The sequence below is a fragment of the Pleurodeles waltl genome, chromosome 9 (genome assembly GCF_031143425.1).
Source record: "Pleurodeles waltl isolate 20211129_DDA chromosome 9, aPleWal1.hap1.20221129, whole genome shotgun sequence".
NCBI classification, from domain to species: domain Eukaryota; kingdom Metazoa; phylum Chordata; class Amphibia; order Caudata; family Salamandridae; genus Pleurodeles; species Pleurodeles waltl.
The window spans coordinates 885,094,524-885,107,077 of NC_090448.1; the positions used below are offsets into that span (position 1 = coordinate 885,094,524).

The window sequence follows — 12,554 nt, forward strand, 5'->3', positions numbered from 1 at the left end:
TCCCTGGACGGCTGCTGAGCCCAGGACCAAAAAAGCAGGTGCCCTCCTTGCAAAAATAGTTTGTTTTGTGATAGATAATTTTGAAATCTCCACAACACTTTTTGGGCCCATCCCTGTTGTGGACTCTTGGCCTACGTACACAGGTGAGGTAGCGTTTTTATCAGGAGACCGAGAGGAATGGTGGGTGATAGGAGGTTTTGGGTTTATTTCTGTTTCCGGAAAAATATGGCACAGAAAGTGAAAGGAAAAAGTGTGATGTTAGTCAGATTTTAAGTTTTGCAGGGCATTATAGTTAAGCAAACTTGTTGGTATCTACAAGAGGCACACCACAATGTACTACCCTGGGTGTCTAGTTTTCAAACATATCTGGAGTTGGTAGATTTTCCCTAAAACAAGAGGGGAACATGCTACCACGTCTCTTCTGTCCCAAACACGCAAATTGTGAAACAATGCCCTTAGCTTTTGTTAAAAAAAATAGTTGGTGGCATACTTCATCATTAGGGTCCCATCTAAGACACGTAGCGTGTCATGGGTTTGCTTAAGGAGTTTTTTTTTTTTTGTGAGTTGATTTCCCAACTGAGAGGAGAAGTGCAATGTCTTGTGGTTACCCACCAATGTGGTGTGTTTTTAATCGTAGTAACCTAAGGCAAGGGTTAAAAACTGTGATTTTCATAATTTGAGTGGTTGGGATATCACAGATTTAAGAGACTTGGTAGCGTGCTCGCGTCTTGTGGTTATTGAGAATAATTTGGGAATGTGAGCAAGCTCTCTCTTCTCACTCTCTTCACTGGTATCCATACATACTGGTTGGATTTGGCATAAGGGTGAGTGATGTTTCAAAATATAACATTTTATTAAAAGCGATTTCACAAAAATGAAATGTGCAGTTAAGAATTGATAGGTTAAAAAACTGAACCAATGACTCACACCTCTTGAGCTGTAAAGCCAGGACAAGGCACCAATTGCTTTACAGGCCATTCACATTCTATTCATACGTGACACACACAAGATCATCCACACCATGAACCGCAGGCCCAGCACATTACAACGTTAATGACGGAGACAATGTAGAGACAATGTACACCCTGGCAGAGAAAGACATTTTTCTGCACAACCATATATTCATCAAGTACACACACATACTAGTTGGATTTGGTTCAATAAAGACTTGGTAACGTGCTCGCGTCTTGTGGTTGTTGATAATAATTTGGGAATGTGAGCAAGCTCTCTCTTCTCAATCTCTTCACTGGTATCCATACATACTGGTTGGATGTGGTATGAGGGTGAGTGATGGTTCAATAGTTACAATTTTATTAACAAGAGATTTCACCAAAATGATGTGCATTGTTAATAATTTAAAGGTCAAAAAACGAAACCAGTGATTCACAGCACATGAGCTGTAAACCACGTCAAGGCATTAACCGCTTTACAGTCCATTCACACACCTTTCATACATGACGCACACAAGACCATTCACGCTGCGGGCCCAGCTCATTACAACACTCCCATCCACAAATAGTGCCATTCAAGGGCCCATCACTTTCATACACCCACACGCCTAGCACAGCAATCACACCGGAGTGTGTGGACTTGCACATTTGGTTAGCAGTGTGTGTGTAGTGACCAGCAGCAAGCACCACTCACACACCACCAGCCAAGCACCAGCTCATACACCACCAGCCAAGCACCAGCCCGCTCACACTGCTAGCCAAGTGCCAGCTCACACACACCGCCAGCCAATCACATTTTGATAAATAAAACAGAAACCACCTGTAAGTAAATACAGAGCTACAAACACAACAGTTCTAACTAAATACATCACACTAATGTCAACAGTGAAACTGAACAAAAAATATAAAATTGTACAGACCAGGCACGCTCATGTGTGCGCCCAAAAATGATTTTTCATGTGCTACATTCTAAAACAAGTGAGCGCACACAGCCCAGGATTATGAGGACAATCAGGGCAGTGCATACGACTCTCCTTCTGCATGCCTCTTCGCATACAGACTCTACATCGCTTACAGGGATTGTTTTTTTTGGGCATGGGCAGAAAGAGATCAGCAAAGTGGTGATCTTTCAATCTAGTGACATCCTCCATCACTCCATCTCTAGGAACACTTGCCTGTTCCACTAAAGCAAGGCTGCTCTTCACAGATTCCTGAAAATTAATAAACGTCATCTTTGACTTTGGAGAACACTTCTTGTGCACGAAAAAACATGAAAGGTTGCTAAATGAAAGAGATTGACAGCTAACTTCTTATACCAAATGTAAGCCTTACAAACTGTAGTGAAAGGTTCCAACCTCTGATCTACTCTGTCTACATCACCAATGTGCTTATTGTAGTCTAAAGTGCACAGGTGTGCACACTTCAGCAACCTGAAACCAAACAGTCACAGGTGACGTACTTTCATCATGGATAGTAGTCAGCATGTAGACATCCTTCCTGTCTTCAAGTTTCATAGCTAGCAGTTCATCACTACACAAGGCACTGCACTGTCTCCTCAAGTTTTTATTTTAATTTTTTATAAACAGGCTCCTTTGGATACCCTTTACGGTTAGAGCGGACCATGCCACAAACAACAGTGTCTACTTTGAACAATTCCCTGAACAATTGCACACCAGTGTATAAGTTATCTAGGTACTAATGCTGACCTTTGTTAAAAACTCCTCTACCAAGTTCCTACACAATATACTTACTAACTCCAAAAGTGTTCGGACACCCTGGGGGGTTCAATAGTGGAATCCCTACCAGTGTAGATCTGGAAATTATATACATATCCTGTACTACTCTCAGACAGTGTATACTTCCTAATTCCATAAAGTGCTCTCTTGCTAGGACTTTACTGCCTAAAAACCAAATGGCCCTTGAACAGGACCAAATACTCATCCACAGCTATTTCTTTCCCTGGAACATTGATCTCAGAAAATTGATCTACAAAGTAATCAAGGACAGGCCGAATCTTAAAAATATGGTCACAATCAGGGTGACCTTGTGGCAGCGCTAACGCAGTATCAATAAAATGCAGCATCCGAACTAAATACCGATCATGACTCATGATTGCAGGAAATATGGCTGTTGCCATCGAGGGTAGACCATTATGAAAACAGCGACGGCTTCCTTACCAAGCCCATCAAAAAAAAAAAGAAACCCAAAAACTTCTTCAACTCGTTCAGATTTGTGGGAGTCCACCGGGTACCTCTAGAGCGGGGCTTAAGTTGGGCACTGTTGTCCCTGAAATACTGTTAAGTATACAAATTAGTGTTCTCAACAATCTCACCCAAAAATACATTGTCCATAAACAGCTGAAAGAAAGTGACAGACACAAAGTTTTCTGTATTCATGCTACACACTTCGACACCAGTAAAGGCAGGCAACACCGGCTGCACCATGTTTGGGACAACCCAGAGTTCAGATCTTCCAATGGGAAGCCTTTCGGCCCCAGGCTTCTGCACATCGATGTCCTCCTCTAAAATAGGCTCTTCATCTACACTGAGAGTGGCTTCATCATCAGATGATTCCTCTCTGACAGAAAATTCACTGCCAGACTCTTGCACTTCCTTCTCTGCCTCAGATGCAGAGTCAGTCTCATAATCCTGTCAGAGGAAGAGTCAAAAAGCTTACCAACAACCTTCTGAGCGGTCGTCCTGTGGCTAGCCATACTCCGTCCTAATAAAAGTAACTTTATAAAAACATCAACAACAACCAACATTGTGTAAAATAAGTCAAAAACAAAGCGTGGCTCTATCACAAAGACCCATATACTCAAGAACGATACCACTCACTTGCCAGAGACAGCTAGACTCACCAGCACTTACTCTGCACAGACACAGCAAGCACCAACGATATCCCACTGAAAAGGAAAAACAAAATAAACTTATACATAAGACAACACAATACACCTAGAGCACAAATCCAAGGAGAATTTCACACACAATAAATTATAATCTTACTAAGCGGCTATTATTACACCATTTACAAAAAAACTCATCCATGCATGGCAATGATACTCATTGAGGTAAACAGTACAAGAAGGTTTTTCTTACCAAAAACCATCAACTATTCAAACTGCAAATCTACCACTGCCAAAACTGCAAGCAGGAGTCACAGCAAAGAAATCAAAAGCTTTGCACTAGTTTAAAAAGGAGAAATAAACGATACGATCACAAATGCAAATAATGCGCCTGTCCACACACACCAACCTGGGGGGCAGATGGGCCTAAAAAAATGGCCAAAACATTCACCCCCTAGAGGGGAGCAACCCTTGCCCAAGGGCAGCAGCAAAACTAATAAAATATCCCTAGTGTCTTCTGTTTTCTGCCCCCTTGGGTGCAGATGGGTCTAAGCAAAGGAGCCCGATCTGCCCCACGTGGTGGGGTGGCACAAACTGCCAAACTATGCGCCCCCTAAACGGAGCTACCCTTGCCCAAAGGGCCGCGCACCAAAATTGCTGAAATAGGAAATACCTGGTGTCCAGAAGCCTCTCCCCCCACCCCCCTTGGGGGCAGATGGTCCTCAACAAAAGTAGCTGATCTGCAACCAAGTGGGGCAGAAACAGACAAAATATGTGTCCCTAAAGGGAGCGACCCTTGTCCAAGGGGCCGTGCCCCAAAATTGTCATAATTTAAAATCCCCAGGGTCTAGTGGTTTCTGGCCTCCTTGGGCAGATGGGCCTATAAAAGGTGGCCATTTTGCCCTCAAGGGGAGAGGAATGGCCAAAATATATGCCCGCTAAAAGGAGGGACTCTTGCCCAAGGAGTTACTCCCCAAAATGTTAAATCCCTGGTGGCTTGTGGTTTCTGCCCCCCATGGGAGTAGATGGGCCTAAAAAAAGTCTGATACTTGCTTCCTAAAGGGGAGTGACCCTTGCTTAAGGGGCTGCTCCCCAACATCACCTTAAAAGCATCCCTGGTGGCCTAGTGCTCTCTGCCCTCCTTGGGGGCAGATGGGCCTAAAAAAAAAATATACTGACCTGCAGAAACAGCCAAAATACTTGATCCAATAAGGGTTGCGCCACTTTGCCAAGAGGCCACTCCCCAACATTGCAAACACACACCTACACACACATAAAAATAATAATAAAAAAATAGTCCCTGGTGTCTAGTGGGCATTCCTGCTGCACGACCACGGCCCCATGCGCAATCGGGCTTCAGGAATGCTCCAAAGAGACATCAGAAGAAAGGAAAAGCCTTTCCTGTCACCTGATGTCTCATTGTTTTCTCCGGACCCCCTCTTGAGGAGAAACTCACCTGTTTTCCCTCTGATGCTCTGGAAGCAAAGGGCTTCCAGCATATCCCCAACAACTTCTCATGCCGATGTCATCAGATGCCAGGAGGGGGGTGGGATCGGGGATGGCAGCAGAAGTGCTTCCGCTGCCATCCCTAAGGGAGGGGTCTACCGGGGCGGCCCATGGGGGTAGCAGCAGTGCTTCCCTCATGGGGGGGGGGGGGGGTGACAGGACAGAGCGCATGCAAGGGTTAAGTCAAAACTGTGAATCAAAAAACAAAGAACTCTCCCAGAACTGTTACTAGAGTTATCTCACTGCTATTATAATCCCCTCAAAATTGCTAGGCATACAGTAATCTCTGCAGCAGGTGCTGTAGCCCTGTAAGATATATATTTTTTAAAACACCTCCATCGTGACCAACTAAATAATCTATGACAACTTTACTGTTGCATATGTCCTTGTTGCCAATTTCTTTGCAGCAGATTTTTCAAATAAATGTATAAGTTGATTTTCAAACTTTACCTTTCAAGCTCTGCTCTTCCTTTTTTCATCCCCTGCCCTCTGCCACACCTTGGCACCCAATTTATGGGTTCCAGGAGTCAATATTTTCCAACTCCAGCACTGATTGCTGTCAGTATCAGTGTTCTCTAGTATCAGAGAACCCGGTTTCGAACCCGTTCTTAGGAGGCTAGGTCCTTTGCAGTTCACACAGCACTAGGTTGTAGACTGACCTGAAATCAAACCCGAGAGCCAAATCCAATTACATGTAGTTCAGGAAGCATTTATAAAGAGGACCTTTCAAACGTCCTTCCTTGCAATTAAACATCAATAAATTAAGGGTTTGTAACCGCTGTTACTTGGTAATTAACTAAAGTTCTGGAACTCCAATATTTTTTTGAGGAGTCCGCTGCCAGCACTGCTGGATGTGGTAACCAAATTATGATTGCTTTCTATTCTTGATAGTTCTTTTTCATCTCTACTTTTTCATTTTGTCACTGTTACTCCTGATTTTCTCCTCTTCCTTTCTCCTTTTCTGCTTTCATCTGCCTTGTTCCCGGTCAAAGTCTAATGGTGAAAAGTAAACCTTTGCCCCTAAAAGGAGTACTATCGCCATCTTCTGGCACTAATAAGGCACTGGTCGTGACTGAAGAGGATTGGACAAGGATGCCGAACCCCCCCCCCCCCCCTCCCCCCATCAGATTCTTTCGTTTAGGACTCCAAGTGCTTTGAAGTGACCAAAAGCACTTTATGAAGTTTCCAAATAAGTAAGTGGCTGACAAACGGTCTCGTTCAGTAACCTGTAAATCGTCGCAAAACAAAAACATGTTTTAATTCCGTGTTTCATGCTGCACTTCTACTGTGTGTAAGTGTAAATAATGTGTGTTACTACTACCCTGTTTTATGGAGTTCAATGAACTGACCTTGGAAGAATAAAAGGCTGCGTTGGCCTTACTGGGATTGGATCGCGTGGTCACTGTATAGGTCAGTGGTGAGCCTTTCACTCACTGACATTCCATGACGACTTATTTGCCTTCTTGGCAATTTTTGGCCTACAACAAACAAGAAGCTGTTATGTAAGAAACCATTATAAGATCAACAAATATATATAATTGTGCTAGAACGTTTAGCACAAAGACTTAACAAATGAATAACATTTTTCTTAAGCATTAGCCATTATTAAAAGATGGACAGTAAGATCTATTTTGTAGAACAACTATTTTTTATCTACACAAAAGGGTTGAAAATCCTAATTTCTTTTTGGAGTCAAGGGACTGGACTTTGAACATAATCATATGAACCCTATTAATGGTTTACCTTAAGCCTTGTAAGTTTTTGTGGCACTACTAGGTATGGAGATGTAAGGTTGCAATATGGTAGAATTATTGAAGAGGGGTGTCTCTCTCAGGAGTTGTCACAAAATGCAAATTGATGTTGTCCTTCTCACGTGAGACATGAAACAATATGCGGTAGTGCTGAGATGTTGGTCCTGTTTCAAGTAGCCTAGTAATTGGGGTGATATTTATTGCACCTGATGAACTCCGATTACACTTAGTTACAAATTTGAGGCATAACGTGCGGATTTTGGAGCTAACTGCGCCAGATTCCGCATGCTCCGGTAAATACTGGGCATTTTACCCCGATCGATCAGCAGTTTTGATGTGCCAATATTTATTTCAATACTCATAACCGCAGTATGTGTGGCAATGTTAGTTGTTCGCACATTATTTCTGTTAACCAGACCACTCGTTAATAGACCCTTAGACGTGAAGAGGGGTTTGCCGGTGCAGCAGTTGAGAGAAAATTAAATATGTATTTGGAGGGAAAGTTGCATGCACATACAACTTGTAATAGTTCCCGCAGCATGTTTAGTGACTGACAAGATCAAATGGGTGCTCCTTCCCAGATGCAGGCTGAGTCTAATGCGTGTGTTGTGTTTTTTCTGTGTTTGCACTTTGCGCAGTGTGAACACTACAAATATCCGGGGGCTATATTGAATGACATCAATTCCTTTGAGAGAATGTGATTTGTTAGTTTATCAATACGTTTCTCCTGCTAGTTCTGTATTATTATATTAATTCGCCACAGCCCTATTTAGGGTACCCTAGGTATTGCTCCCACTGCACAATATTACCATGATCATTATTTCTGTTGAACAGTGCTATAAAGGACATATTTCCACCATCCTGGAAATTATTCCTTCTGCACAGTATTATCAGGGGCAATAATTCTGTTTTACAGAATTACTCTGGACATTCTTCCTAGTGCGCTGTACTTGTACCGGGCACTACTGATGTTGTATAGTGTTAGTTCAGGGTTTATTTCTAGGGCACTGTATTCCAACGGAGCAATATTTTCCCATACAGTATTCATAGAAGAGTCTGTCACCCGACAAACGTTTGAATTATATGCATTAGTTCTGAGGTTTCACAATAGTGCACTTATCCCAGGATCAACAACTCTGAGAGCCCATTTCTGCAGGCAAGAAGTTACATTCCTAATTTGATTTATTCTCACATTAATATTCAACCTGTATGGAATGTATTACATGGAAGTAAATGCACTCCTAGGGACAGGGTGCTCTAAGATGAGAGTTCCATTGAGAGTCTGTTACCGCCCATAAACCGTGGAGTTTGTGGGTATTTGCAAATTTCAAGGCACACACGCACCCATGATATGGATGAATGGTTACTCCTGTCAAGGGAAGGAGTAAATACCTACTGAGGGTGGTATAGGGAGGAAACAACCTTGAAATAGGTGGGGGCGTTTAAGGAGGTGTTTATACCTTGGGGAAAATATTTTTGCTGTGCACCCTTAATCTTTTCCCCATGCACAATTGTGCATTGTGTATAATTACACAGTATGTGACTACTTTTACTTGTGAACAACCTGGAAATCTGTGACTGCTGCATGTTCCCAAGGGGTACTCAAGGATTTCTTTGAGAATTCATAACAGGTAGATAGAAGTGTGGAATATTTAAATCTCAGATTATTTAGACTCTCCTACCCCCCCCCCCCCCCCCCCCCCCCGCAGCCCCAGCAACTGTACCCATTATCTGAAGCAGATCCTGTGTAGCGTGGAAGACAACATGATAGCCTCCTGAACTCACAGGTGCACTTTCATAAATCTGTACTATCATGACGTTTTCCAGTATTGCAAAAACAAAATCTGCTCACCCTACAAAAGTGAGGCTAGATCTCTCAGACGTTTATGCCCACGTTGATAATGTTCAACAAACTGTAGACAGGTTCACACTGATTATTTCTTCTGATGTTGCCTCATTTATCTCTGACAGATTTCTGGAAGTCTAGCCTGAATCTCAAAGGGCCGGGAGTCATCTTGCATCAAAAAGCAACTGACGTTGGAAACACCCAGCTCCTTGGAGCTACGTCGAGCCAGCAGTTATCACGTGGAATGAACCAGGGCTCATGTGAAATTGAGTTGTCAGTCGGAAATGACAAGCTGTGGTTTGTTAAGCCTATTTTTATGGAAGAGTGTGGCAATGCTCTTCCTCATGACAACCTACCTCAACAGAGCCTTAGTACAAATCTGCAAGTTAGCACGGCTCGGCCAAGTTACCGCAGGCCTCCCCCGCCACCTCCTCCGTCCAATGCAGTGAAAGCAGCTGGAGAGATTTCCCAGGGCCAGGAAACCGGGTCTGAGGAGACACAGCCTAACTTGGGGAAGCCTTATAAGGAGACAGAAGTGAATAAAGTAGATGAGAAGAAAGAAGTGGGTGGGATGGCCTCGTGTTCACATGACCACAGCCCCAAGAAGTGTGCCTACCCTGCCATTCCTCCACGGAAGCGTTTAACAGTAAGACAATCAGGTGATGTCTCAGTAGATTTTGGCAAGATGGAGACAGGTGGCGCACGAGACAAGGAAGGCGATAAGGCTTTGGGACTTCAGAATAACCATGAACTTATTGGCACTGCACTTGAAGAGAGCAAAGTATTAGAGGTGAAGGCGAGTGAGTGTGCGCAAGATGGGACCAAAAGTAAAGGGATCCTCAACAGTTCTGTAAGGGGCAAAGCTATTGAAGAAAAGAACACCATTCCAACAGCTAAACCTCAGCCTCCACCAAGAAAGAAGCGGCTGTCTCATCAGCTTACATGCACATCCTTGAAGCCAACAATCAAGCAGATCATTGAACCTGATTTGTGTAACTTATCACTGGTTGATTCTCAAACTAAATGCAATACTGTTTCGTCAGTTGCCAATGGTGATCCAAAAAGTGATGGCAGATCTTCACTTGACAGTAAAAAGTCTAACTCCTCCCTTAACAGCCCCACACCTCTTACTCCTGGCTCTGAGCCGGACTCCCTCTCCACCACTAGCACAGACGATGACTTGGAACGGACCAATAGACGCCCAGTAAAGAAGACGCATTCAATCATTTTGGACAGAGCCAAGAACCGGCTGTCGCTCGCTACCCTCTCAAATGTATTTTCTGCATTCTTGTCTGCTGATCGGAAATTGCAGAGGAGGATCACAGAACTGGCACAAGACAAGGACACCTACTTTGGGCATCTGGTGCAGGATTACAAGGCCTACAGTCTTGAGATGATGGCAAAACATACCTCTAGCACGGAGATGTTGCAAGAGATCCGCATGATGATGACCCAACTCAAGTGCTACTTGTTACAAAGCACAGAGCTGAAAACCATCATCGATCCATCTGTCTACAAAGAAGAAAAACTAGGTAAGACCTTTGATTAGATTTTTTGGAGAGGGTTGGGGGTTTGCCAAGATTGTTTCCAATTTTCTTAGCCAATGTTATTGTTATCCTTTGATATTCTTCATGCTTATTACTTAAGACTGTTTTCATTCCACTGTTTAACACAAAAGGAATCAGCAAGGATGGAGGCTCCTTACTGTCTGTTGCATTTTCACAATGCTCCTCACTGCCTTATTGGTAGAACTGATGGGTACCGGGTAAGAGGGGATTGAACTCTCTCTGCATGGTCCGTTGCTTAGTTCATGCACTAGTGCAGCCTTGCTTCTAGTGCAGCCTTGTTTCTAGCATCTGTCATGCAGCAGTCCTGCTCATTAAGCTCCAATTTGTTTAAACTTGTTTTGTTCCCATTGAAAAAGGAGGTAAAACCTCTCATTGTACATGGATTGATAATTCCAGCAGAGTACTGCAGGTCAGAATGAGACACAAGCTGCGCTTCTGGTTTTACACTGCATTTTTTTCCCTCCTTGGTTTTCCCTGCACACATTTCGGCAGGTATTATCTGGTGAATCTTGCATGGGATAAAAATGTCGGTCGATACAAAATGACCACACAACTGGAATGCCAAATTTCGTTCAAAAGTCATTTGTGTCCCATTTGACATTTAATAGCTCAGTCAAAATGAGGGGCGTCGGTTTCATTGTAAAAAGGTCTCAATCTCCTCAAATCCTGAGCAGCATGCCACTTGTCAGAGTACAATATTACGGAAATACTTTGCAAGGTACCAACTATAAACAAACTGATCCAAATCAAAGTTCCAAGTGAGTTTTTTTTTCATTCTTTGAAGTTTATTCTGTAGCGTCATCTTATCACTATTGGATGCAGAACTTAGGATATGCTGTTTCTGTCAATGTGGTATTCTCCTCTTTCTCGGGAAACAATTAGACTGCCTGTGCGATTTGTCAAAATGCCATGCGTTCTTTTCCTGAGCTCCAGTTGAAGTGTTTCTGGTGCATCCAGTGGGAATAGCTGCCATCGTGGACACATTCGCAAGAGAAAGGAGCACTATTGCTTTGAGAGAAATCGCACAATACGTTATTACCTGGTGGTTGTTCCGTGGCCTCTGCAAAAATACATTAGGCCCGATTCACAAAGGCATTTTCGGCCATTATCAACCCTTTATGGCCAGAAATGTCTTCATTTACACCTGCCAGGAATTCACGAAAGGAATACTACGTAAACCCACTCAACTCCAGCCAAGCGGCGAGTCGTGAGTGGAACAAGGCATAGTTAGCATTGTGAGTTTGTGAATGCCCTCAAATTTGCTCATTTGTTATCATCCCCAGGCTCCGATCGGACCCGTTCCCACTCTGGAAATGGTTGAATATTTTCTTCGTAAAATAAAAGGCTTAAGTAATTATTCTTCCAAGAGGGAACAGATCACCTCCAAACTCTGAGGAGATGTAGGAGTAGGGGTTTCTTGAAGGCGTAAAAGTTTCCCTGACTGAAAAAAGATGTGGAACTGGATTTGGACAATAGGCTAAATGTACATACTATATACTTGTACTTTATGTAAAATTATAAACTGAGAAATAGGAACCCTTGGAGTATGTCACATGCCATTCCTAGTATTACCCATTACTGGAAAAGCTTGTGAATACCAAAAGATAGAAAATCTACACTTATTTGTTGGAGTACTTTACCGGTGCAGATTTACTATTTTTATGAGTTGCACCCTTTTGGTCCACAGGCCATTTACACGTAGACACCTATCCACCATAATACCATCTCCACTTACCTTATTCATTCATACGTAGAATTAGCCACCCCTGGGGTGTTAGCTTGGAAGGCATGGGACAGAATGGTTCTCCAACTGTTCCTGTTATAAGTATCAGGAGGCAGGTTTGAGGATTACCCTGACTGTGTCCTAGCATGTGTTCACTAGTAAACATTAACTCGAATGAGTTTGATTCTATTAATTGTATTTTGTTATTTTTAAGTTGTCTCTTTCTTATGCTAAGTAATTGTTAAAATATCCAGTTCCTTGTTAAAACACCCAGCTACTGTCATTGGCAGTTCCCCAGTACAACGTTTTCCACGTGGCAGGCAATTTGTTGGCCTCAACAAGAAAGGCCAGTGTAAGGTGGCATT

General features: G+C 43.1%; 1 protein-coding gene across 1 annotated transcript in view; it reads left to right on the plus strand.

Annotated features, from left to right (window-relative positions):
* The window catches only part of RIN3 (Ras and Rab interactor 3), a 394,191-nt gene that overhangs the window by 302,204 nt on the left and 79,433 nt on the right, over positions 1-12,554 (plus strand). The window contains exon 6 of the mRNA XM_069208209.1: positions 9,024-10,430. Within this exon, the coding sequence (XP_069064310.1) occupies positions 9,024-10,430 (1,407 nt within the window). The remainder of the gene's footprint in view (positions 1-9,023; positions 10,431-12,554) is intronic.